The sequence below is a fragment of the Pelodiscus sinensis genome, chromosome 3, assembly GCF_052426305.1.
Source record: "Pelodiscus sinensis isolate ZL-2025 chromosome 3, ASM5242630v1, whole genome shotgun sequence".
Classification (NCBI taxonomy): domain Eukaryota; kingdom Metazoa; phylum Chordata; order Testudines; family Trionychidae; genus Pelodiscus; species Pelodiscus sinensis.
The window spans coordinates 196,188,577-196,215,779 of NC_143054.1; the positions used below are offsets into that span (position 1 = coordinate 196,188,577).

Consider the following 27,203-nt stretch of genomic DNA (forward strand, 5'->3'; position numbering starts at 1 on the left):
AGTAGAGCTAATGAGGATTTGCTCTGATGTCCCACAAACCAATTCCAGTGATAAGAGACTGCCATTTCACATTATGCTTCTGTTTGACTGTCATTAATCTGCTGTGTATTTGTGACTATGGTGAATTTCCATCGACTACTCGATTAGCAAAAAGGGGGTGCTCACTATCCCGCTGCGCCTCTCCCTTTGAAAAGTGCTAGAGCCGCCTGCAGCTCTTGGCCCTGACTGCTGCACCTCTTCCTTTCAAATGTACAAGAGCCACCCGTGACTCTTCTACATTTCAAAGGAAGAGGCACAGTGGGGAACCCACCCAAGCATGTACACATTTCAAAGGGAGAAGTGCAGCAGTCTGGACCTCGCATGAGTGGAGACTACTTCGGTCCCCGCTCGCACCATTTCCCCACTGTGCCTCTGACTCCCCTGCCTGCCTGCCGCCTCCACCCCCAGGGAGACAGTACTGAGGGGAGCCGGCTTAAAAGCACTGTCTCCTGGTCCTCTCCCCTCCCCCCGGTGCCTCTGATACAGAGGCAGAAAGGTGGAGGAAGCAACTAGTCAAGTAGTGACCCGACTACCTGATAAGTCTAGACTTATCGGGTAGTTGACTAGTCTCTTACATCCCTAGGGTGGAAGGCAGGTTATATTTAGTTTAAGATGAACTACTAGCGGTAGTTTAATCTAACAGTAGTCTAGATTCCATCCTCTGATGCAAGTAGCACACTGAATTGTGTGAATGCATTTTCAAAAGTTACACATCAATACACCCAGTTCCCTGGGAGCAAGACAGCATATTTCTCATGTTCTAGTTCTAACTTTTCTTTTCCAAAAGTGTCCCTAATTTTGACTGCTTTATTCTAGCCTCATACATGTGGGAATCTTATTACTAGCCTCTGAATACTGGAATTATGTTTTTTTCCAAGCCAAGATCACGTGCTCTGTCATTAAAATTGTTTAATCGCTGTACCCTACTCCTCCTTTGCACTTCCCCTTTGGATGTAACGGATGCAAAATGCTTTCAGAGCACATCATGAAAGAAGTGCTGAAGTCTGAAGAATTATTATATTAACACTTTTATTGAAGAGGTGTTATGAACAGTCTGGTTGCTAAATAATGAGGATTCTCCAAGTTAATGTCAGAATTGTCATTTACTAGCTGAACATTCAATATTTAGCTGGGCGTGTCAGGCTGTGAGCCCTAGGGGCTGAAAGGTGGGAGTGGATCAGACTGGGATCTACTGGAATTCCAATGTGACACACCCAGAGATGATCTTGTGGTGCCAGTATGATTTTAGCAAGTCTAGGTTTATTTGCTGGCCGGGACCTGTCCACTCCCAGAGGCAGAATGCCTGTTCCTTTGGCTGGTTTTTGTTGTTGTTTCTTCAGGCTATTGCTATTAAGTTATTTTAAATTAACAATTACACTGAAAAGGAGATAAGAAAATTGACAAATTGCAGTCTGCCTTCTGCTTCTGTCCTCACACTGCTCATTACTCAGTAACAAAGGTTTTTGATAAACAACGGTTCCTGTCTGATTTCAGCTGTTGCTATGTGTTGTAATTTCTGTTTGAAGGCCCCAGCTTCTCTCACATTTCTCTAGCTAGTTAAATTCCAGACTTTAAGAGTTTCTTCACCACCTCCTTTCCCTGGAGGCACTCTCAAGTTCTGTTTTTTTTTTTCCTTTGGCAGACCTGCATGGGCAAAGATGTTACTCTTCACGTCTCTGCAAGCAACTCCGCTATGCTGCTGTACCAGAAATTTGGATTTAAGACTGAAGAATACATTTTGGATTTTTATGACAAATATTACCCCTTGGATAGCAAGGAGTGCAAGCATGCATTCTTTCTGAGACTGCGACGATAATATGCCACAGAATACATGGAGCTCGGTGGAAAACTTGATTGGCTGAATTAAGCATTGCCATGGATTTCATTCAGCTCAGGCCGTTGGCTGCTAGAGTGCAGTCAGGCCGTTATTGCTAACATCAGCAGTGATGCATTGTATGCTTAACGTGCAATCTGAGATGATTGATTTATGGCCTCCGTGGGGATGTTGAGCAAGAGGCCTGAGAGTATGAACTGGGACACAATGGAATGGGAATTTCCTGCCCTCTTTTTGGAGAACCCTTTTGATGAACAATCTCAGACTTCAAAGGGACTGGAGGACATTACATTTCTCAAACCTAACAGTGCGTTGCAGTAGCTGTGTGTTTAGCATGAAGTACTTACAGTGCAGTATTCTGTATCAAGAACAGGATGTCAGGTGTGTTCATTGCTAGGTGAGGTTAGATACAAGAGCTGCTACGACAGCACTTTGAAATCTCTAAATCCAACCATGGGTTAAAGCTATAAAGCTCCCCTCCAGGCACACCTCCAGTCCTGGGCCCAGCCTTGCTCGCTCCAACACTCCACCCCTTTGTGCCATAGGCACTTTGGCTTGAGGAATCCCAGCACAAGCAAATCAGTTATGAGATTTGAAATCTGATCTTTGCTTTATGGTATTAACCTATTGTAACCTAGTGGGAACAGGAGGCAAAGACAAGGCAGTAACTCTTCTTAGAGCAACCCAGTCTGTAATTCCCAGTGAGGGGCTCGAAATGTTAACACTTGTCTTGGCATACCTGGTAAGACAATGAAAGAATCAAACACAGGGCTTGCCACTGAGGACTAGTCCTTTTCCTACATAATCTGGCAGCTCCTATTCCCCTTTTACTACAAGTGAACAGTGGCTTGACAGATTGTTTAGTAGGTTATAGATACAGCGGTCTGTGTATCTGGAACCCGCGTAGTCTTACTGTCAAGGCCGGCAGATGCAGAGGACAGAGGTGTTTTTTAAATCCACCTTGTATATATTTCAGGTGCCTAACTATGGTCGTTGTTGCCTTAACAGACTCCGTTTGTTTCTGTATAGCCAATGTAATTCCTCCCTGAAACATACATGTACTGCTATTAGAAAAAACAGATGACTTTTGAAACCATTCAGGAACTCTCTGCCCTGCTATCTGTGTACATTTCCAAATATTTTATGGTTGTGTGTGAAAATCCTTGATGTTACAAGTTAGCCGTTTCTGGAAAGTTCCGTGTTTGAATGAAATTAAAGGTCTTCTCTTGGATGAGCCCCAGGGCTGACATTTACTATGTTCATTTATTTTTCCATCGTTCACTTCTATGTTCTTTGTCATATTATGCAAAATTAGACATGGCCAGCTGTGTTTTCTATATTCCAAAATGGCTCATTGTAGTTTTGGAGCTCCCCAGTGTGCAGGGGCAACACACACCCTGCAACAGCCTCTCACTCATAGTACAGCATGTTATTCACTGTCTGTACACAGGAGATTCTGTGGCTCTACCACTCCCCCCTGCCTTCAGGGTATCTTGTACCCCCAGGAGAGCAGAGACAGAGCTGCAAGCCAAGCTGGGTGGGTGTGCGCGCACTGGCTGCAGGGAGAGCTTACACTCTCCTCTATTGTGCACCTGCAAAGGGCCATAGAAGATCTTGCCTTAACAAGCCCTTACCATGCTCTTCAGAAAGCACTGTAAGAAGTGGTCATGATGAAGCCAAGCAGTATCTTGGATACGAAACTGTTCTTTGGGTTTTTAAGACAAACGATGCACTGAGATTTTCAAGAGACCTCTAACTTTGTACTTGGACAACTGCATCCTGTACTAGACAGAAAGGATGGGCCAGTGGTTATCTAGGACTTGAAGCTTCTGCTTCAATGTCCTGTTCTGCCACAAGACTCCCAGTATGGCTACAGGCAAATCACCTCTCTGGGTCTCCATTCCTCCTCTGTAATTCGATGGGTGGTATTAAGCAAACTCTATTAATGACTGAAGTGTTTAGACACTGTCAGTAGAGGAGACATAAGTGGAAAAAAATAGATTAATCTGCAGTTTTGTGGGCAAGTGAAGTGTGAGCACAGTGAGAACGCACAGATGGCTACATTCTCTAACTTGCAAATATTGCTTGTCCATATAAAGTCACCAGTTAGCTGACTACATTCTGTCACTGATGCTACAGTTTACTGTACCCCCAAAACTGTGAGGTTAAAATGAGCTACCTTGTTACCATGATTAATGGACTCCTTGCGGATATAGCCTTTTCACAAAGGGCAGGCCTTGTTGAAGCCTCTTTGGAAATTTGGTTCTTATCTATTGCATTGCAATGTTCTGGTGTGAAAGCAGAATGCCACCAGAACTGGCAGTAATATTGTCCGTGCAGGAATTCTGGACAGACAGCATTGGAAACGGCCATGGAAATGAAAGCACACATGAAAGAGTCCTTCGCAGTTGGGTCTGGAGTATGTGGGTGGAGCCATGCTGCTCATGATGTACTGGGGCTGGGGGTTGGATTCATGGCTCTATAACCATGGTGTCCAACATGCTAGCCACTGGCCACGTGGATATCTGGCTGGTTGAGTGAGGTTAGTTTGCAATAGTGACTACTGTTTCAGAACTGGTTGGACACCACAGCTCTATAGGATATGAAGTTTGTTTTCACTTGTGACAAACTGCTATAACATTTCTCACTGTTCAGCTTCTAGGCTGATCAGCTAACCAGGGAGAATGCAGAAAAGCTTATTAAACTGTAGTTTCCTTTAAAAATGATTGTTTGGGACATTCCCACACTCTAATGGAGCGCTACAGGAGAGCAGGGTGATTGCCTTAGACTGGTAACATTGAGGAGGCAGTATGTCCAGTCTTTGGGAAACAGTGCATTCTCTAGGGTGCAGTTTTCTTGGCTCCCAAGGGAGTTGTGCACAGCCTTTCTCCATTAGACAGTCACCCAACATGAGGCCTTTGAGGGGGCAGGAGTCCAAAGAGCAGATTCTTTGTGCCTGAAGAGGTAAAAAGGAAGTTTTACATTCAGGAATGTTAACCTTTTGTCTCTCCAAGCACCAGCTATGGTTGTACTGTGGAGTGCCTCCAGTCTCCTCCTTTCCCCAAAATAAGCCTCTTCTCACATACTGAACCTATCTTACATACATGGAAAAAGAGACCCAGAACTCTGAGCTCCCAAGTGGCTCCTTGCAATTCAAGGCCACTAGTAGGAAAACCAGCATACCCACAAATCTCTATGGGCCAGCTGGCTTTCTATGGAATAGCTACAGCCCTCTAGCAGAGCGTAACACCTACCATTCTCTACCAAGCCTCCTTTTCCGTTCCTCTGTGCCTCAGCCATTGGACTACCCAGCAATCTTATCATAGATTAGAAAACCAACACCACCCCACCAATTAGAGTTATGTAGCAGCTCCACTGAGCTGTACAGCTGTGTAATTCCAGTTGCCAAACCAGCACCTTGGCACACCAAGTGCAGCTGAGCAAACTTACCTTTGTGACTATTGACTGAATTTCACCTTCCTCCTCACTTGAAATTTTCTAAGAGGCCTTACCTGTATATGTTAGGGAAGCTGTCTATTTCATTTGGGTCATCTTGCATCTAGATCTGCAACATCCACTGAGCAGGCCAGGGTAGGTAAAATGAATAGTTTTATAATTCTTTGAGCACTAAATCATTTGGTCAATCATGGTAGGCACTTCACCTTGACAGAGGAAACTTATTACTCCTGGGAGTTCTAGTATTGCCTGTACTATCTTTGAATGTTTCCAAATTTCAAACAAAGACTAGGAATTGCGCATGTCTGGTACATATACTACAACATCTTTTGTGTGCCTGTTCTTTACACAACCACAAACAGATGGTGGAGTGATGGTTTGTAGACCAACGGGACAAACTGCACCACCCATGTCATGTGCACTATAATCACTAGTCCCCTCTCCACCAGGACTATCACTTGCACTATGGCCACTATCCCTCTGTACCAAGACTAATAATAGCCCAGTGTCTGAGAGACTGTAACGAACTGCTGGCTGTTCCCTCTGGGGGGCGCTGTTGCCTGAAATGCTGGCTGTCCATGCTGCATGGCCATGAACGTCACCGCCCCGCCCCCCTTCACCTCCTGCCATGGCACTCGGCTGACTTCTGCACCACTCAGCCAGGCTGCCACATGGGAGCAAGTGGCGCAAGCGACCATTTGGGCTCCACGCTCCCCATGCAGCACGGAGAGTGTGGAGCCCAAACAGCTGTTTGGGCTCCGTGGTCCCCCAAGTGAGAGGCAGGAGGGGGAGGAGAAGAGAGAGAGAGAGGCAGGAGGCAGAGGAGAGCTGAGAGAGAGAGAGGGGGGGGGAGGGGGAGGCAGTAGGAGGAGGAGAGAGAGAGATGGAGCAAGATACCGGAGGCTCAGGAGAGAAGACCAACATGGAGGAGAGACCTCCGTTAAAAGCATTTGCGGAGAAGAGCGTCTAGATTGGCACGGACGCTTTTCCACAAAAGCACTTTTGGCACAGACGCTTTTCCGCTTTTCCGTCTGTGCCAATCTAGACGCGGCCTTGCGCAAGAAAGCCCCGATTGCCATTTCCGCGATCGGGGCTTTTTTGTGCAAAACAAATCAGAGCTGTCTACACTGGCCCTTTTGCACAAAAGGACTTTTGCCCGAACGGGAGCAGCATAGTATTTCCACAAGAAGCACTGATTTCTTACATGAGATCATCAGTGTTCTTGCGGAAATTCAAGCGGCCACTGTAGACAGCTGGCAAGTTTTTCCGCAAAAGCAAAAACTTGCCAGTCTAGACACAGCCTCATTGGTGTAACACACTGAGTTAATACATAGTTGAGATTCTTCAAGAAAGCATGCCAAAGTCAGGAAATGAAATTGTTAAGGCTAAATATGCAACCTTCATTCTAGCCTTTTGCATGCACACATTTACAAAGGGATCTTTAATAATGTGATCTGTAGACGTTACAGCTCAGGCCCATAAAGAGACAGTTAGAGGTCTCCCTTTTTGCCCAGGCCCAGAGTACAGGGTGGCGCAGGCACCCAAAAGCTGTTTAACAGTCTGTAGGTCCAGCCCAAGTCCTGGCTTCAGGGCAAAAACATAAACAAGTTCAGAAGGCCCAGCCCTTGGTCAGGGCAGGGCAACAAATAATACAAATAGTTCACCAGTCTAGGGCTCAGGTCTGTTTACAGGCAGAACGGTGGTCGGGTCTACTTGGGGAGGAGGGGGTAAACCTGCCAACCAAGGTGAGGAATGGGGGGGGGGGGCCACAGGCCCACCTGATTCACTGCGCCCCAGCCCAGGGCCCTAACAGTGGCAGTGGAGGCTGCCCCTGGGTCAGAGGGGGTCCCGACTGCAACACGCTGATCAGGTCAGTGGGTCAGCAGGGATCCTGACTGCAACATGCTGCCCAACTGACCTCCATCTCCTCAGCCAGCCCGAGGTCAGCTACCCCTGGAACCCTGCTTCCCAGTTCTCCCCGAGGCTCTACCTGGCTCCACGGCTGTTCTGCCGGGTCAGCTGGGGACAGAGGTGCTGACAGTGAGTCCATGGGCTCTGGGTCCAGCTCTGGTAAGGGCCCAGATGGATCGGTCTAGTCTTCGGGGCCCAGCAAGGGTCCTTGGGGTCCCTGCGAATCTTCAGGCCCTGGCAGCAGTCTTGGTGGTGCTAAGCAGTCTTTGGGTGCCAGCTGGAGTCCTGGCAGCACAACTCAGTCCTCCTGTTGAGGGCAGCATGGCCAGGTCCTTCTCTATGGGAGCTTGGGCTGAACATGTGGCCTGCTCGGCATCTGGGCTCCAACTGAGCTCTGAGCTCTTATACTCCTGGTCCTGCCTTCCTGCGGGCAGGGCTGGGTGAGTCTGGACCTTCCCACCAGGAGGTCTTAGAGGACCCTTCCTCTTCCAGGTCAGAGGGAGGCCATGCTGCTATCCTAGACTCATGATTACACAGGATTTCAAATCTAAACCTATGAGCTTGCATTTAAAGCAGAGGTGAGGAACCTTTTTTGGGCCAGGGCCGCTGACCCACAGAAAAACCAGTCAGGGGCCACACACAAGTGAGGAAAAAAAAACCCTCACTGACGTGGCCTCAAATGAGGAGAAAGATACTCCCCACATTCCCCTTTCCTACCAGAGCCTAGGGGAGCCCAGCCTAGTAGATTTTGTGTGCTCCAGCCCTGCAATGGGGAACTTGGGGGCTGGAGCACCAGCGCAGGCTCCCCAATGCTGGGGGGGGAGGCTCTAAGCCTCGGGGGCTGGATCCAGGCAAGCCGGGGGCCACATCTGGTTCCCAAGCCTGAGGTTCCCCACCCCTGATTTAAAGGCTAGAATGATGTATATACAAGTTGCATAGATAATCCTAGCATACGTATTTTTAAACTTTTTTGGCTGCATTTTGAGTTACAACAGAAGTGCTCTGCAACCAGACCTGCAGAAGCGGCTGCTGGTACAAGCACTATGTCTTTTTATATTGAATTACAATAATTAGATTTCCCCATAGAGATAAGCATACAGTTGTGCAAAGTGCTGTGAAAAGTTCTTTAACCCAACAGCATAACTCTTTTGCTTGTTACATTCATTCAAAAACGTTGGTGGAGAATGTTGAACTTTGCTGTAAATATGCCTTTAATAGTCCGTGTTGTGCTTGGGTTTGACATTATTTCTAATGCAGCAGCAACAACAGGCCCTAGGTCTCATTACACTGGGCACAATAAAAACCTGTAGTACTTGTCTGTACACAGATGTTGCACCAATTTAATTAAAAATGTGATGTTAAATCACCTTAGTTAAACCAATGCAAAAGTCTGTGTAGATCAGTGATGGGCAACCAAGACCAGAGTGGGCCCCATAAGTGGCCCTCCTTCGTTGCAAAGGGCTGCATGATTCCAGTGATGGGGGACCTGCGGCCCGCTGGGGTTCCACCTGTGGCCAACGCACCCCCTCTTAGGCTGTGTCTAAACTACACCCCTCTGTTGGCTGAGGGATGTAAATTAGACATTTCAAAAGTACAAACGAAGAGGGGATATGAGAAGAACAGGATCGTTCGAAAAATCGCCCCGTTGTCTAAAAACTGCGTCTAAACCGCAGTTTCAGTTTCAAAATGGCACTTGTTCGAAACAGCGCCATGATGCAATTATGTAAATGAAGCATGAGTTATTTAAATCCCCGCTTCATTTGCACCTTCGAAACGTCTAATTTACATCCCTCTGCCTACAGAGGAGTGTCGTTTAGATGTAGCCTTAGCCCCTCTTCCCCCATGCCTCAGGCGCACTGGTGCCCCGCACTTCCTACTCCTCTTCTGCCCTCCCAGCACTTTTGGAGCACTATGAATCCATTGATTCATGCTCTGTCCCATAGACTCTTCTCAGTAATAATCACACTGAGGAGATTCCATGTTTGATATGTCTCTATGATTTCCTGACCAAATTGGTTCAATTTACAAGTAAAACAATGGACTTTATCTGACAGCCCTGAAGAGTAAGCCTACCATCTGAAAGTCAAGATTGGTTCTTTCTGGCTCGTGAATTACTAACCATAACAAATCTGCAATCAAAACTTAGCTAATAGGTCTACTGATTATGCACAAACTAAAATACAGGTTGAACCTCTCTAGTCCGGCACCCTTGGGACCTGACTGGTGCTGAACCAGAGAATTTGTCAAACCTTGGGAAGTCAATATTGTCTAGCATCATTACCAATTCTTCTATGCCAAGAGCACAACCCACCCCAAATGCCAATGCATTATCTAAGTAATGATATTCCAGAGGATTCCCTCCCCTCCGTAGCAAAATAGTCAGCTGATAAGTATAATAAGTCCAAAGCTTGATTGTGCCATCATTCACTTGTGATCTCGGGGGAAACAAACAAGACCGTTTCTTCCGTGCGATTGGATTGGAGTTAAACAGAGCAGCATACAACTGATCTGTTCATAGATCAAAGCACAGCTATTTCCCTCACAGGAACGTACATTTAGAATTTGGATTACAAACATAATCTTTCTGACATAGGGAGGGAGAGGATGAAATAGTTTTGATTTCTTTGCAAAAATAAATAATTTTCTCAAAAGTTAAGGCCTATGTTTTCAGCAGTTAGGGATGTCACATTTAGATTAATTGCAACGACTATTCAATTTGCATCGACTATTCAATTAGTCTATAAGGGTGCCTCCGCCTTTGAAGTGTAGCAACCCCCCCACATCAAATGGACATGTCAGTGCTTAACCAATCTTTTATCATTCAAAAGAGTTTTGCAGTGTGTAACTGTGGACACTATAATGGGGGAAAAGGTTACTCCTTTCACCATATAAAATCCCAATGGTTAGAAGCTAATATTAGACACATTCAGAGTAAAAATAAGGTACACATTTAACAGAAAGGGGAAATAATCATTGGAACAACTTGTCAGGAACAGTAGAGGATTCTCTATCACTGGAAAACTTTCCAATGGAATATACTTCTAAAATACATGCTCTAGTTCAAAACATTCATTAAGGCTTGTGTTATGAGGTCAGATTAGATGATCACAATGGACCCTTCTGGTGAAATAACCTCCACAACCATAGAGTTTTTAACATCAAAAGCTCTTTATTCTGCAGAACAGTAAGAGTGTGTCTACACTGCAGGGCTTAACTCAAAATAAGGTACGCAAATTAAACGTCAATTGCATATCTTATTTCCAAATAGCTTATTTTGAAATAGGGAGCGTCTACACAGTACTTATTTCGAAATAGAGTACTCTTCCTCCGACTTCCCTTACTCCTAATACAATGAGGGTTACAGGAGTCGGAGTAAGAAATCCTCCAGCTTGACAGTATTTTGACACTATTTCAAAATACCTGCCTGCAGTATAGACGAGGACTACGTTATTTTAGAATAGCGCTAGTTATTTTGAAATAGTGTTGCAGCGCAGACGTATCCTAAGACTCCCTACCAGACTTCCACCAGGAGTACTTTGTCTCCTCTGTTGCAGCAAATTAGTTTATCATTGTGGCCTATGAAGATAAAGCCGAAGCCAGGATAGAAAGTGTCTGAAGCCCAGCATATCAACAGCAGAAGACCAAAGATCACTGTAAAATCTTACCACGCTGTTAGAGCAGTCTCTCAGCTGCACAATATTCTTCCCCATGGCACCCTGGAAACAGAACCAACAAAAAAAGTTCATTGTTCTGACAGAATAAAAAAAACACAATGGTCAGCCCATGACAAAGAAACAATATTTTTCTGCTCAACTTTCACTTTGGACCCAAACAACATGAGTGAACTATTTGCCTTATAGATTGTAATGGGAGTTTTGCCTTTGATGTAAAAGGGACAAGGATGCCACCCTGACTCGAGTATGCCCACTAGTACTATGAGTAAAGATGGCAACTGCCTATATGATATGTGATGGCAGCCATAAAATCCTGAGGTGATCCAGAACAAACATCATGTAAATGACATTGAAAGTTTTCAGGAAAATAGTTGTGTAATATCAAGGTGTATTTACAGTGAGTTTCATTGGAACTGAAAAACAGGTTTTGGCCAACTCCCTCAAAAAGGCAGCATAACCTTTGATTTCTTGCAAATTAGACACCCACACAGAGGCTCTTATACATCTGTCAATTGTGGCAAACGTTCACAAAACAGAACTCCCTTTGGACTGGATTGCTAAGGATCAGCCTAAGGGACTCAGTACCTGTTATTAAAGTTAGAGTCAAGCTGAACATGCCAATAAGAGATAATTTATGCAAATTAAGTACTAATCTTAGCAGGCAGTTACTACACGTAGACAGGTTGTGTGGTTCTTTGTAAATCCAGCAGCAATACCACCACCACCTTTTGTAGTGTTATTCTGTGGGAACCAGCTCATAAGAATGAATACACAAGAGTACCTCACCGTGTGTCAGATGAGGTTACTCTGTATATAAATACCTTACAGAACGAAGTTAAGTGAAGACAATCAGAAATGTATTTCCCAACTTCCCCACACACCTCATCTTTAGCTCAACCATCATCTATCTCAGAATATTAACCTCAATGTTAACTTAGCCTCACTCAGGAATCAGGTACCAGCTTGTTCCTCAAACAAGCCACAATTTGCAGCTACCCCCTACCCCTACCCCTACCAATCCCCTAGAGGTCTGTGAACCTGAATCCAGTTCACTACACTTATTTAGAACAGCCACCATTAGGCCAGGTCTGAGGTCAGTCTTTAGTGTTGGTGTTAATTTAGATAATTAATTACAAAGACAGCCTCTCCACCTTTTGATATCTGTAGTAACTCCAGATTAGCCACTTAATTGACTCTTACAATAAGCAATTTCCTCCTTCCTTGTCTCTTTCTCCTCCCTTAGCCCTCACCTTCTATTCTATGTAGCTGATTTGTTTCCTTCTTCATTGTATCCCTGTGTTATATAATAGTAATGGTCATGCCATTTCACTTTCAGAATATGGTCTAAAGAAGTGGGTCTGCCCCATGAAAGCTCATCATCACCTACTAAACCGTCTTGTTAGGCTTTAAAGTGCTACATGACTGCTTTTTTTGTTTTACCAAGTTCAGATTAACAGGGCTAACCCTGGTGCAGACAGGGTGAGCTTCCTAAAACTACAATTCCCTCCCTCCTCAATTATAATATAAAAATGTCACCTTTAAGTAGCAGTAAACAAAATTAGCTTTCATGCTTATATCTTAAGCCTCTTGGGCCAGGGACTGCGATGTTGTTTGTACACTGCCAAGCATAAAGTAGTCCTGGTTTATAACAGGCTCCTTGCCATGATGGCAAAACAAATAATAGTAACAACAGTGCTCAGTAAAACTCCAGTAAAACTGTATCAATTGAGGTTTCACCCATTTGTGTCTGCTCCCGTAAGGGTCCAATCTCTGCCTCCAGAGACCCAAAACCATCCAGCTCTTCCATTTCTGGTTACAGGCTCAGACTTATGGGTCATTAGGTCACCGCTTGTGCCCTGTCCTCTGGATGGGGTGAGTCTTATCCTGCTCCTCAGACCACCACACAGTAGGGCAGGGGCAAAACAGAGCAACACCTCTACCTACGATAGTGCACCTCAACCCCTGCCCAAGCATCCCAATATCCCCCACAGTCCTGACACTTGTCAACACCCCAACAGCCCTGGCACCCCAATATCTCCCATGATCCCAGCACCCACAAACCCCTCCCTCGGGTCCACACTCCCACAACACTGATTTTAACATAAGGGGGTTGAGGGTCAGGGTCATACGGGTTTTGATGGGAGGGGGGCACCCCTGACATCTCTCCATGGACACCCCCCCAGCCCCTTCTTCAGGTCAACACCCTCACAGTTCTGACACCTCCCAACATCAGCCCACGTCCCAATACCCTCCACAGTCCCTCTTTCATCTAAACACCCCCAAAGCCTTGACACCTTCACAACCCTCATGGCCCCAATTTCCCCTGTAGGTCCTTCCCCACAACAAAACCCCCATGAGCATGAAACCCCTCAAAGCCTCCCACAGCCAACCCCCCCCATGAGCGTGGCACCCCGACAGCCCCATCCCATTCAAACCCCCATGAGCCTAGCACCCCCCACAGCCACACCCCATCTAAACCCCCCTGGGCCTGGCATCCCCCCCCAACCCCCCTCCCCCTGGGCCTGGCACCCCCCACAAACCCCACCCCGTCCAAATCCCCCTGGGCCTGGCACCCCCCACAAACCCCACCCCGTCCAACCCCCCCCCCCCCCCGGGCCTGGCACCCCCCACAAACCCCACCCCGTCCAAATCCCCCTGGGCCTGGCACCCCCCACAAACCCCACCCCGTCCAAATCCCCCTGGGCCTGGCACCCCCCACAAACCCCACCCCGTCCAACCCCCCCCCCCCCCACACCCCACCCCCCCCCCCGGGCCTGGCACCCCCCACAAACCCCACCCCGTCCAAATCCCCCTGGGCCTGGCACCCCCCACAAACCCCACCCCGTCCAACCCCCCCCCCCGGGCCTGGCACCCCCCACAAACCCCACCCCGTCCAAATCCCCCTGGGCCTGGCACCCCCCACAAACCCCACCCCGTCCAACCCCCCCCCCCGGGCCTGGCACCCCCCACAAACCCCACCCCGTCCAACCCCCCCCCCGGGCCTGGCACCCCCCCACAAACCCCACCCCGTCCAACCCCCCCCCCCGGGCCTGGCACCCCCCCCACCAACCCCACCCCGTCCAACCCCCCCCCCCCCCCCCCCGGGCCTGGCACCCCCCACAAACCCCACCCCGTCCAACCCCCCCCCCCGGGCCTGGCACCCCCCCACAAACCCCACCCCGTCCAAATCCCCCCCCCGGGCCCGGCACCCCCCACAAACCCCACCCCGTTCAACCCCCCCCCCGGGCCTGGCACCCCCCACAAACCCCACCCCGTCCAACCCCCCCCCCGGGCCTGGCACCCCCCACAAACCCCACCCCGTCCAAATCCCCCCCCCGGGCCTGGCACCCCCCACAAACCCCACCCCGTCCAACCCCCCCCCGGGCCTGGCTCCCCCCCGTCCAGCCCCCCGCTGAGCCTGGCAGCCCCGCCCCGTGTCTGTGACGCGCCCGCCTCGCACGAGGGGCGGCCCCTATAACGGCCCGGCTCGCGCGGCCGCCCTGAAGCGACCGCTGCCTAGAGCCCCGCGCGCGGCCCCGCCCACTCCCGGCAGCCCCCGCGCCGCCGCCCGCATTTGAAGATGAGGCGCCCGGCGGCCGCCGCGCTCCTGCCCGCCGAGTGGCAGCTCTACCTGCGCGAGACGCGCCTGGCCACCTACCGCAGCTGGCCCTTCACCGAGGGCTGCGCCTGCACCCCGGAGCGGGTGAGGGGGCGGGGCGCGGCGGGCCGGCCGGCGGGGGGCGGGCGGGCGGGCGGGGGGGCTGGTGCTGCGCTCGCCGCCAGCCCCAGCGGACGGGTGGGGGGAGGCGCTCGTCTGATCCCGGATTTCTTCTCCCCCCCCCAGATGGCAGCAGCCGGGTTCATCCACTGCCCCAGCGAGAACGGGCCCGACGTGGTCCAGTGCTTCTTCTGCTTCAAGGAGCTGGAAGGCTGGGAGCCGCAGGATGACCCTGTGTAAGTATCGCAGCTCTGAGCCCCCGAGGGTCCCCCACTTCCGGCCACCCCCCCACTTCTGGCCCCCCACTTCTGGCCCCCCGAGAGCCCCCCACTTCTGACCCCCCCCGAGAGCCTGAGCCCCCGAGGGTCCCCCACTTCCGGCCACCCCCCCCCCCCACTTCCGGCCACCCCCCCACTTCTGACCCCCCCCCCCAGAGCCTGAGCCCCCGAGAACCCCCCACTTCCGGCCACCCCCCCCGAGGGTCCCCCACTTCCGGCCAACCCCCCACTTCTGACCCCCCCCCGGGATCCCCCCACTTCTGACCCCCCCCGAGAGCCTGAGCCCCCGAGAACCCCCCACTTCCGATGAGCTCTGGTCATCTGAAGAAGTGGGCTGTGCCCACGAAAATTCATGATACCATCTACATGTTTTGTTAGTCTATAAAGTGCTACGAGACCATTTGCTTGCTGAGTTTTTTTTTTCCTATAACAGACTAACTCGGCTACCCCCTGATACTCCAGTGTAAAGTGTTTCAGTATACTTGTGTGCCCTTAACATGACCATGGTCTCCTTTTTCTAGGGAGGAACACAGAAACCATTCCTCTGGGTGTGCTTTTCTCTCCCTCCGTAAGAACCCTGATGACCTGACACTGCAGGAGTTCCTGAAACTGGACAAGGAACGCATGAGAAACATGATTGTATGTACAGCTCAGAATTGGGGTGTGTTTTAGATCTGCCATTCTGAAAGGCTAATGTAGTCTCCAATCTAAGAACCTGCTAAGTATCCGGAGCATAGAATTTGTCCTCTTGCCCAGGATACTCTTCTTCATTACTCTCCCCTCTGCTGTGTATTAAGCCAGCCAGCATGTCCCTTTGCAGTTCCCTGCCTTTGCCGGGGGTGGGGGAAGGTGGAGAGAGGGGATGCTGATCTGTAGTGCCCTGGTGTTTTCCACTAAGCTGAGCACAATGCTGCCTGTACTATGCTGACGGAATTTTATTTTTGCTCTTTTCAGAAAAATCAAATTTCTCAGAAAGTGACAGAGTTCAAGGAAGAATCCAAGCGTGTGCGTCGTGATATTGAGAAGCTGGTCTCTTAGGTCTCTGTGACTTGTACATATGTTCTCTAGAGCTGTCTGTGCCTGCGTGGTGGTGGTAGTTCTGATCCCTTTCATGGAAGGTTCATGGAAGGATCAAAGGAATGTGTACTTATAAACAAAGGGGGGGATTTTTATAAATCACTTCAGGGATTTAGGATTGCAGCTACCATTGACTTGGAATGCTTCCGCTTGGCTTTCAATGAGGTTTGTGTTCCTAAATCTCTTAGATCTCCTTTGAAACTCTCACGTTGACACAAATGTCTAAAGGCAACTTAATCCCCAATGACTTACTGAACTGCTCAGATTGAGTATTGTATGGTGACATGTAACACTCTCCTACAAGAATAGTTAACATAATTCATTTTTTTACTTTAAAATGAGTTAAACATAGTAAATGCTGTTTTGGGGTACCACTGTGGAAGTGGTGAATAATCCATTTAAGATTTCCAACATCCTCCTAATCTAAAAGGCACAGTTACTGTCTTGGGCTCAATCCTGTCGTTTTTACAAGTATAAGATACTTTTTGATATCAAGATCACAAGTAGTCAGCCTCTTGCTTGATTCTAAGCCCTTGGAGTCAGGGCTGTTTTGTATTTGAAGACTTAAAACAAAAAAAAAACACATCCAGCACATTGGATAAGAAAGCTACAATCAAGCTGGGGCCAGACTGATATTCTTGGGCTTGGTCAGTTTGTCCAGCATTCCCTGCCCAATCTTGCTAGCGAACATTGAAATTATTTCCTCATTCCCAGTCTTCAGTGCCAAGTCATATGCTGATAGCCCTTTTTCATTCTTCTTTTTAATGTTTGCATTGCAGCTGTAAATAAAGAATAAGTTTGTTCAACCTATTTTAGAAAAGGAAACTGTTTCAAATTACTAAAACCCAAAAGCAAATCACAGTGGGTCAGATTTAGATGCTTACTCATACTGTACTGAGATCACATCAGAATCTAGCCCTTGAATCCTGTTGTACGTATATAGCAAGCTATTAAGTTAACAGAAGTTGACAGCATTCAGCTTCTTACGAGATGAAGCCCATACAGGTTACTGTCTCCTGTGTGATGCATTACACATAGCCCAGAGTGGTACTGGATGCCACAATAGCAGAACTTACCCTAATAAGACACTGATGCATTTCTTTCCCTCTAATCCAAGCAAAGCTGCTTCATGCAGAGCTGTGTTGTTATGCCTGTATGGGAGGAAAATAAATTGAGTACCCCTTTTGGTTTTTTTTTTTTTGGTTTTTTTTTTTAATGTCATGATTTTACTTGGAGGAATGTTTTATCTCTATTAATAGTCTGCTACCTAAAATGACATGGGAAAATCAGGGACCAACAAAGGTAGCCTCCAGTAAGGTGTGTCTCTTATCTCTCTTGATGGAGAGAAAATGGGGTATGAGAACATTGGGAGGGGAGAAGGAAAAATACCAGGGACAGGAAGATTGAGGGGAAGGCTTAAGAGGAGGATTGAGCTTTATAGAACTAAAATGAGCTAGTTTTCAAAGCTGGTCCATGAAAGAGGCAACAAAAAGCAAGACGAGGAGCGTGGTTTGTCTGTTGATTTAACTGGTGTAGATGTTTGGCTTTTAAAATGTGATTCACAGTTACTTTAACTATAGGTTTTAGTCCCTTTTGGTGAAATCTAAGCCTTGTTACCCTAACAACTAAGCTCTATAGAGGATTCTCATTAGGGACTGTTCACTTACGGTCCTGACTGCTGGTCGGTATCGGCACCTTTCTGCACGAGAACTGGAACCACTTCATCATGTCTGTTTAGGACAGCAACTGTTAAAGCAGGTCGGCCTTCACTGTTGGTGCAGTTGGGATCAGCTCCCTGGAATGTACAGAAAGACTAGTTCTGAAAAGTGATACGTTTCAACCTGCCTCCCTGATTTAATGCAGGGTGAACATCTCTGACTGAATACTCTTAGGACTTGACTGGTCCTGAACCTGGGAATGTACTGGACATAGGGAGGTCAAGGCTGGACTCCCTGCTGCCAGCTACTGGACTTCTACAGCGCTGGGCTCTGCTTTTTTCTGGTCTGGCAATGCTCCAGCCCACCAGTTTTTCCCCATGACTGCTCCAGCCCTGGCAAATGCAGGCTGTCACTGACCAAAGCCAGAGGAGAGAAGTCCAGATTAGAGATTCAACCCCTACAACAGAGATGTTGATGGGTAGTCAACTATACAATTAACTGATATGCCTAGGCTTATCAGTTAATCTTGTTGACTATACGCATCCCTCCCCGGGGATGCTTCTGTATCAGAGGCAGCAAGCTGGGGGGGAGGGCGGGAGCTGGCTTAAAAGCTGGTTTCCCCTGCACTGCTGTCTGTATTAGAGGTGGGTGGTGGGGGTGGTCCAAGGTCCCTGTGGACAGAGGCTGTCCTTTCTCCACAGAGCTCAGACCTCCCGTGGACAAGGGCTGCTACTGGAGCAGCTTCTGTCTGGGGAGGGTTAGGGTGGGGATCTGTGCTTTGTGGCAGCCTCCACTCCCCCTCCCTGGAGCAGTAGCCCCTGTCTGCAGGGAGCTCTGACCCCCCCCTCCCCTATGCACTGGAGCTGTTGCCACCCTGTGATGCTACTTCAGCAGTGTGGGGTGGCCAAAGGCTCCCTGGGATTGGGGCCAGATTGCACTGGCTGCTGGCCCCGCCCCCAGTGACTACAGAATAGTCAAGTAACTGATAAGAATTCATGCAATTACTTAACTATTCAATAACTCGATATCTAATATCCCTACTCTATAACTAACTTCCTTTTGTTGTCTCACACATTGGTCAGTCTCTAAAATCTACTTTAATATTCTGAAAGAGGGCTAGAAAACTAAACTTCTGGGCTACGTCTAGACTGGCATGATTTTCCGCAAATACTTTTAACGGAAAAGTTTTCCATTAAAAGCATTTGTGGAAAAGAGCATCTAGATTGGCACGGACGCTTTTCCGCAAAAGCACTTTTTGCAGAAGAGCATCTGTGTCAATCTAGACGCGCTTTTGTGCAAAAAAGCCCCGATCGCCATTTTCACGATTGGGGCTTTTTTGCGCAAAACAGTACTGTGCTGTCTACGCTGGCCCTCTTGCACAAATGATTTGCGCAAGAGGGCTTTTGCCCGAATGGGAGCAGCATAGTATTTCCGCAAGAAGCACTGATTTCTTACAGTAGGAAGTCAGTGCTTTTGCGGAAATTCAAGGGGTCAGTGTAGACAGCTGGCAAGTTTTTCCGGAAAAGCAGCTGATTTTCCGGAAAAACTGGCCAGTCTAGACACAGCCCTGCATTTTGAGGTTTTTCTCCTCATACTTGCACCTAGCACAAAACTTGAGCAAGCGTATGAGGGAGAGAGGGTTCAAGGCCGCTCCGCCCATTTGGAAGTGTGATGTTGCAGCTGCTTTATGGACACAACTGCAGGCAGAGATGGTGGGAGTCTTATGATGATGAATTTGGCCAATTGAGAATTCCCCAACCTGCTTTCACCTCAGAGCTCCTATTCTATTGTGCAGTATAATTATCACCAAGGCTCGCTGAGCCGCGGCAAGCCCCGCTCGCCAGCTGCACTGTCCGGCAATCTGCGCATGCGCAGATCACCTGAACCCAGCTCTTCCGGGTTGTAATCTACTCGCCATGAGCGAGTAGAGTACATAGATTGTCAAGCCCTGATTATCACACTGCAGTTATGAGATGAGGTATACAGCAGGGCACACTTGTGACAATTCTGCTAAGGATTTCACCCTAACCCAAAAGGTGGCTTCAACAAAGGTTACTTTTTTCCTTACTACAGTGTAGGTGGTAGGACCATAGTGAATTTATATATTGTCATCTATTTTGGAAGAGAATAGCTTTTCTTTAAAAGTAGTGGCAGTAAGGCCCAGAGCCTGGAAATGAGGACTGGTCTACAGTACAAAGTTAGTCTTAACTACAGTGTTCACAACTGGGAAAAGTGTCATGTCCCATAGGAGGTCATTAAGTTGCCCTAAGCCCCACTATAATACTAGTAGGACGATGGTGAATTCGTCTGACTTAGCTACTGCCTCATAGACAGGTGGACTGAGAACCCTAACAGAAGAACCCCTTTCCGTCACTGCAGTAATTGTCTATGGTACAGTAACAGCTGCTGTAGTGCCACTGTAGCATTTCTAGTGTAGAGGTTCTTTTAAGCCCCTAATTTCCATTGAAATCAGTGGAAGTTAGGATCCTAAATACCTTTGAGGAGTAGAAGCCTAGAAGTTCTGCAGTGATCTGACTTTGGGCCAGTTTGTTGGGTTATGTTTATTAGTTTTCTTAATAAAAATCAAGACAGGACTAGGGCTGTTAAAATTTGTTTATTCAAGTATACATGTAACTGCTGAAAAATCTGGCTTGTAAATGTGTAATGGCTGGGGACATTGGCCGCTGCTGCCTCTGACACAGGCAACAGCATGGGGATGGGAGCAGGCAGGCAGCACCACAGGAACCAGTATTCACCGGGAACTGGCTTAAAAGCTGTGTGCCCACATGTACCGGCAGGAGCGGCCCAAGGCCGGCTGTGGCAGCTGGTGCCCAAGGTGGAAGGCGCAATCAGTGCCCCCACCTGCATGGCCATCAATGGCCATGATGTAATCACGAGGCGCCCCGTGATGTCATCATCGGGCGCCCGGGCCGGCAGCGCCCTAGGCAACTGCCTAGTTTGTCTAGGCTCACGGGCCGCCCCTGTGTACCAGCTCCCATCTCTTCCCCAGCTCCACCTCACACCGCTGCCTCTGTGCGGTGGGTGGGGCCTGTATGTAACTATGCACAGTAACCAATGAGCTTCTCCTCATTGATTAACTGTGGACACAGTTATACGTAGACATCCCTAGACAGAACTAAAGTTCATTAAGTAAATGGACAATGTGCCTGGATATGTCTCACAACCTTGCACTAGAAATTATTTTATCCTTAAACTTACTTCATCAAGCAGTTGTTCTACCAATGAAATTCTTCCTTCCCCCTCCGGACCCACTTCTTTCAGTAGCTGTCTAGACTCTGGCTGTGAAAATACAGAGTAGAAATATGATTAGAGGGGACTCCTGCCGGGATAGTAGTGCAAAGGTAACAGAATTAGGTCTTGTATGTGTTATGTATTTGAACCTCGCTAATCACACAGTTTCTACAAAAAGTTTCCTATAACTTCTGAGCAAGTGTTCAGCAGCAGTGTGCTATCGTCTGTTGTCATGTTACTAAGCTCCCAATCCTGTATACACTTATGCATGTGCTTAACATTACTACCATAAGTAGCCCCATTGACCGAAATAAATAGCAAGGGATAAGCATGTGCATATCTTTGACAAGTCAGGGCCAATGATTTCCTGCTTTTACAAAATATGCTGCATAATATTTACTATTTAGGGTACAATGAAGTTTCATCAAATTAAACTCCAATTGTCAAAGCACATTAAGAAAATACATTTTGATGTGCTAGCCTTGCTTTTTAATTGTTCATGTAATTTAATTGTTCAGACTCCAGCACCCAGCATAAGACTCTAGATACAGGGATAGAGAGAGATGGGAAATCCCACTAGGTCTTGGAGTTACTCCAGGACATGCAAATTCAAGCCAATGGCTGGATTAATCTATAGAAGGCATTTCAACCCATAGTTCCGTAACTCCATGGCTCAGTAGCTTTTGGCTGAGCCTGGAGTACGTGCTAAGACGGGTTCGCAAACTATGGCTGATAGCTTCAGAGGGATAGCCGAGTTAGTCTGTAACAGGAAAACCTTAAAAAACAATGAATAGTCCTGCAGCACTTTTCATGGGCACAACCTACTTCTTCAGATGAAGTGGCCAATATGCCACATCTGGCCCGCAGATCCATTTTGACTGGCCCAGTGAGTCCAATGGCATTACAATTATGTGCAGCCTGTCAGGTTAATCCACTGGCAGGCTGCAGGGATGAGGAAATGTGTACACTGCAGGCTGCTGGGGGCTGTGCGTGTGGATGCTCAAGGACACAGTACTGGTGAGAATGAGTGGTCTTGAGTTTTGGACTTGGTGTGCTGCACAGAGGCTCAAAAATGGGGCATGTGCAAGCCATGTTTCCTTTTTGGCTAATACGTTTAATAGAATTCCAACTTTAAGACTCACAAGCATCTTAATATAACTTTTAACCACTGGGCCACTTGCCTTTCAGGATATATTGCTCCTGGTACACAAACTATTCTCTGTCCTGTTCTACATGCCATTCCCAAAAAGGGACTTAATCAAAACAACTATGTACACACGTCCACAGAAAGCACACTCCAGGACTTGATACAGCAAAGACAAAACTGTACGAGGGGCTTTTCCTTCTCCATCCTCTTTGCCCACACCCCATGCTACTCAGTACCTTATCTTCCCTCTCCATTGCCCCTTCTTCTTACTTTCCCACCCTACCACGTCTCTTCCTTCCCTCTTGCTTTTCACTGAGCTCCTACCTGCTTCACTGTACACACTCCTAAGATAAAACGGCTCTCACACTTACCAACTTTCTCTCACTCTCTGCAGTTGTGTCTGTTAACTATAAGCTCTTAAACCTTTAGATTTATGTTCAAAATGTATATAATTTTCTATAACAGACCCGTGCCAACTTACCATCAGAACAAGACTAAGTGATGTGGCCCTGGTAGCTGAAAGTTTGGGGACCCCTGTGATAAGCCCAAGAGAGACTATGAAATCGCAGAGAGTAAGGGAAGCACTTAGCAAGCAAAACCTATACATTGGCCTGGGCATATTGCCACACCAAGGTTCTTATGAAGTAGGATTTGCAGAAAGGAGGTCTTTTATTTGGGGTGGAATTCGCATGGAAGTGTTTTTATTTTGGCACTGAAAATCAGTTATCTGATTTGTTTGTTTGTGTATTTTTAAATGCTATGAAAATCCAAGTACTCATATTTCTTACACTGCGACTTGGCCACTCCTTCTCTTGTGCCCACTGGATAAATGATGCAACCACATGCACAAAGCAACTTGGCTTTGAAGTTTTCCATAATACGTTTTCTGTAGCATTAGCCCTCCCAATTGCTAACAGTCACAGAGATTTTGCACCTAACTCTGTTCCAAGTGAAGTTCTACCATTCACTTCAAAGGGAGAAGAATGGGTCCAAAATATTTCAGGTAAGCTACTTACATGATGTCCAGACTGATACTTTGGTTAAAGGAGAAAAGCTATCTAGTTTTAAAAAAACTTATTCAGAGAATGGGGGAAATTTGGTTCAATCCAGCCTCTGCACAAATATATACAGGCCAACCAACCATTCCTACTTAGGAAAGAGTCATATTTAAAAAACCAAATTTGACTATTTTCCATCTTCCCCTTCCAAAATGTTCCCGTAGACACCTAGACCAGTTGTTTCCAGACTTTTTTTCTCACTACCTACAGTTGAAGAAAACTGTTTCACTTAATGTGACTGGTAGGCTGCAGGGGAAGGCCAGGGATGAGGGGTTCAGGAGGGCTGCAGGGCTGGGCCAGATGGTTGGGATGCTGAAGGGCTGAGGGCTCTTGGATGGTGCCAGAGATGAGGCATTTGGGGTGCAGGTAGGCTTACGTTAAGACAAGCTTAAAGGGCCAGAGGACACCCTCCAATCCTCTCCCTGCCAGCAGCAGGTAGTTCTGGGGGATGAGGCCCTTCTCTCCTCTCCCCCTCCGTGAGCAGGCAGCACAGAGGTCCGGAGGAAAGGGGCCTCTCACCTCACTGGTAGCAGCAAGCTCCGGGACCAGGGGAGAGGCCCGCAGCAGCCACATACAAGCCCCAACTTGCTCCCCTTCCCAGTTTCTGCCCACCCTCTATCTCTCTCTTCTCCAGCTCCCTGCTGCCCTGCTATGTGGCCCTTTAGAGCTGCTGGGTGCCAACACTGGTTACAATTTTTGAATCGGCAAGGCAACCCAATGCTTGACATTCAGCTACTCAGTACTGGGTTGTGACCTGTACTTTGAAAACCACTGACCTAGACCACTGCATTTCAAAGATGTTTAAAAAAAAAACAGCCTCCTTTTTCCAGTGGATGTCTATTAGCATTAGCACTTGGGCAGTCCTCAGATCTTTCCAACACTCAGATTACAGCATGTACGTACAGATAGCTTATCTTCTTTTTCTAGAAATTTCCTTGTCTTCTTTGTTCTTTTTACTTTTTCTCTGGAACTTGAGATGTTGTGACCCTCTTCACACTCTAAAATGGGAGAATCCAGAGTTAAAACTAAAACTGATACCAGTGGTGCAACAAGAACTCAGGAGCCATAGGCAGTACATACATCCGTACATTGCTGTGGTAGTGTGAAATCAACCCTTATCTACAGAGCCAGCATGAAGCCTAAACCCCATTTATGTGGCCCCTTGTGCATTTGCACTTGGATTTGAATAGCAATGAAAACAGGGCAACTCCACATATCATGCCAAATCTCAGATGAACTGGTTTACAACAGTACTAATAAGGGAAACTGACAGGAATGTATGAATGCCATATTGTAACCATATTGGTCACAGAGAGACAAGGTGGGTGAGGTAATTATTTTTATTAGACCAGTTTTGAAGATGAGGGAGATGAGCTTTCGAGTTTACACCAAGCTCTCCTTCAGGTGCAAACTTGAAAGCTTGTGTCTCTTACCAACAGAACCTGGTCCAGTAAAAACTAATTACCTCACGCACGTCTCTAGGTATGTATGAAAGCATTCAGAAATAAATAAGGCACCATGGTAATTAACATGCATGTGCCCCTTGCCCCTATGAGACTAGTGTTGATCTTACATGCCAATGGCTAGTGTAGCAAAAAGCTCAGGTGAAGGATCTAAGTCCCAGTATGGGCTCCATAAAGCTCCCACCGAACCTTGTATGCACCTAAACTTGCCTGACACCTATGTTTCACCCCGTGGGCATGCACACTGCTGCCTAGTGACAGGCATACGGACTCCCATCTCCCCACTTAGGGGGATTCACAAGATAGATGTACGGATGACACCTAAGCTGCATGCAGGGCCCGATACAGTAGGCCTACAGCTCCCCTCTGAATCAGGTCCCATTCAAAGACCAGGGTGAGTAAGAGTCTTGCCTGCCTTGTAACTTTTAGTCCAGTGGTCTGTAACTTTAAAAACAATGAGTAGTCCTGTGGCACCACAGAGACTAACACACACACACATATATATATATATAGGATCATGAGCTTTTGTGGGCAAAACCCACTTCTGCCTGGGATGGGGGAAGAGGATTTGAACAAAGATATCCCACCTTTCAGGAGTATCTGCTAACCAATGAGCTGTGGCTATTTGGAAGGGGACAGGGTCCCTTCAGTCTCTCTTGCTGAAGCTCTTTCTCCCAGGAATACAGTGGCTGGACCATGTGTAACTCACCACCCAGGTCAATGCCGAAACCATTGGACTTCAGAGTCATTCCCTCTATGGTCCAGTGGCTATTTAAGTATTTATCCTCAGTGGAATAGCATCAACGTGAGAACTCAGTGGCTAGTGTGCTCCTAGGGAATGGGGGTGGGGATTGAAGCTGGGTCTCCCACATCCCATGCAAGTGCTCTAACCATTGAAATACAAGTTATATGAAGGTTGCCAGTGGCACCAGTTCCTTCTCTAGCCATTTTGTATGGAGTGAGGTAGGCCCATCTCATCTCCTCAAGAAACACCTCAGGAGCCTAAGGCACTCCAGGACAGAGGTTTCCAGTAGAGACAGGCGCTTCTCTGCAACCCGCACTTAGATGCCTACTTCTGTGAAAGAGAAAAGTTTATCAAAGCCCCCTTGTAGGCATCTCCCATTGGCTAAATTTAGAAGGCCCCCTGCCTAGCATGCTGGTTTTTGTGGATAGCATTTTAAGGCACCCATCTTTCCCCATTCATTGCATAGGGAGCCTAGGCACCTAACTAGGTGCGTAGATCCCTTTGGGTACGTCTACACTAGCCCCCTAGATCGATCTCGGGAGGCTAATGAGGGCGACCAGAATTGCAAATCAAGCCCAGGATTTAAACATCCCGCACTTGATTTGCATGTTCCCGGCCGGTCGCCATTTTAGAAATTGACTAGCCCGAAGTAACTGCCTGTGTCTACACGCAGCAGTGAAACAGGATTCCAGAATAAAGCCCTAAATCGAATTAGGTGATATTCCTCGTGGAATGAGGTTTAGAGGGCTGCAGCCATAGAGCCTCATGGCTCCCATTGGCTCTGGTTTGTCGTTTGCAGCCAAGGGGAGCCATGGGAAGCAGTGGCCCAACCCACACCACTCGAATGGCTGCAGAGCCGATAAATAAACAAATGGGAGCGAGTGGCCAGTTAGCAGGTTTCTCAGAGACCACTTTGAGAAACACTGGCCTAAGAATTAGGCACCACGATGTTCAGCATTACAAAGCTTAAGTCTCTCTTAAGTTCCTATCTTTAAATCCTGCTTACACCGTATTTAGAGGTTTCAGATGTTGCATGCTGTCTTTACATGGGTACCTTTCCCTGTTTGAGCATCTAACAAGTTATTTACAGGAGACATATACCTATTCTTGAGTGCTGTAGTTAGATCACATTGGAAAGACATTGGAAAACTCACCCAAACTAGCCTGACTATCATACAGTCCATCTCTGCCTTCTGCCACAGTGCTCAGATAATCATCGTCAGAGGTCATTGGCTTACCAATGAGAATATCCTGGGGAATACATAACGTGGATATTTAATCAGATTCTCACATAATTCTGTAATATCCTCAGTGGCATAAAATGGGAAGAAGTTCTATCTATACTAAGATAAACAGCTATTTAATGTCATCAGTCTTTGTTAATACTATTTCAAAACAGAGAATGGAAACAGGTTGTTAAAGCATGATGACATCCCTCAGCACTTGTTTTGATGCAAAAACTTTACCATCACTTCAATATTATGAAATGAAGACAGACCAAGGAAAATCATTATATATTGATTGGTTAAGAGAATCTCCAAACCTATCGCTTGTCAAATGAGATACTGCGATAAGAAGCTAATTGTTTTCCATCAAGGTGCCATGTAAAACAAATACTCTCTGAGTTGAACTGGGTAAACAAGGTACCATTGCAGATATATGCAGAGCAGAATTAGCAAATGTTCCAACATGTGCTGCCTCTCAATTGTAAGACAACTAGTTGCAATTTGGGAATTAGAAAGACTTGAGAGCAGGAGGAAAGTGGTATTAAAGCTATTCAAAATCTTCTCAGCTGAAAGAAGAAAGTTTAATATTAATAGCTTACTCCATAAGATGCCTTGGTAATGAATTCAAGATGGAGCATCCTGACCATCTTGTTTGATCAAGAGGGAT

The 27,203-nt window shown here is 47.3% G+C and overlaps 3 protein-coding genes and 1 long non-coding RNA gene across 7 annotated transcripts in view; 2 read left to right on the forward strand and 2 right to left on the reverse strand.

Annotated features, from left to right (window-relative positions):
* Positions 1-3,115, forward strand: part of KAT14 (lysine acetyltransferase 14) — a 27,076-nt gene extending 23,961 nt beyond the window's left edge. For both annotated transcript variants that reach the window (XM_006118564.4, XM_075925757.2), the window contains exon 10: positions 1,682-3,115. In XM_006118564.4, the coding sequence (XP_006118626.2) occupies positions 1,682-1,855 (174 nt within the window). In that variant the 3' untranslated portion in view covers positions 1,856-3,115. The remainder of the gene's footprint in view (positions 1-1,681) is intronic.
* Positions 1-13,305, reverse strand: part of LOC102458821 (uncharacterized) — a 22,185-nt gene extending 8,880 nt beyond the window's left edge. The window contains exons 1-3 of one of the 3 annotated variants that reach the window (XR_003088482.3): positions 12,652-13,305; positions 12,451-12,532; positions 10,906-10,956 (exon numbers count right to left, since the gene is read on the reverse strand). This is a non-coding gene — a long non-coding RNA (uncharacterized LOC102458821). Of the gene's footprint in view, positions 1-10,905; positions 10,957-12,450 lie in introns of all 3 variants that reach the window. The other 2 variants (XR_012903051.2, XR_001367933.4) reach the window with 2 other exon arrangements.
* Positions 13,306-14,421: 1,116 nt separating this feature from the next.
* BIRC5 (baculoviral IAP repeat containing 5) lies at positions 14,422-17,173 on the forward strand. Its single transcript, XM_075925766.2, has 4 exons — positions 14,422-14,617; positions 14,759-14,868; positions 15,432-15,549; positions 15,865-17,173. Exons 1-4 carry the CDS (start codon positions 14,495-14,497, stop codon positions 15,946-15,948), a joined length of 435 nt encoding a protein of 144 aa, XP_075781881.1. The 5' UTR covers positions 14,422-14,494; the 3' UTR covers positions 15,949-17,173.
* The window catches only part of DZANK1 (double zinc ribbon and ankyrin repeat domains 1), a 46,919-nt gene continuing 36,249 nt past the window's right edge, over positions 16,534-27,203 (reverse strand). Inside the window, exons 16-21 of the mRNA XM_075925764.2 lie at positions 26,465-26,561; positions 24,006-24,100; positions 20,865-20,945; positions 17,655-17,782; positions 17,064-17,138; positions 16,534-16,766 (exon numbers count right to left, since the gene is read on the reverse strand). Coding sequence (XP_075781879.2) covers positions 16,601-16,766; positions 17,064-17,138; positions 17,655-17,782; positions 20,865-20,945; positions 24,006-24,100; positions 26,465-26,561 — 642 coding nt within the window. The 3' untranslated portion in view covers positions 16,534-16,600. The remainder of the gene's footprint in view (positions 16,767-17,063; positions 17,139-17,654; positions 17,783-20,864; positions 20,946-24,005; positions 24,101-26,464; positions 26,562-27,203) is intronic.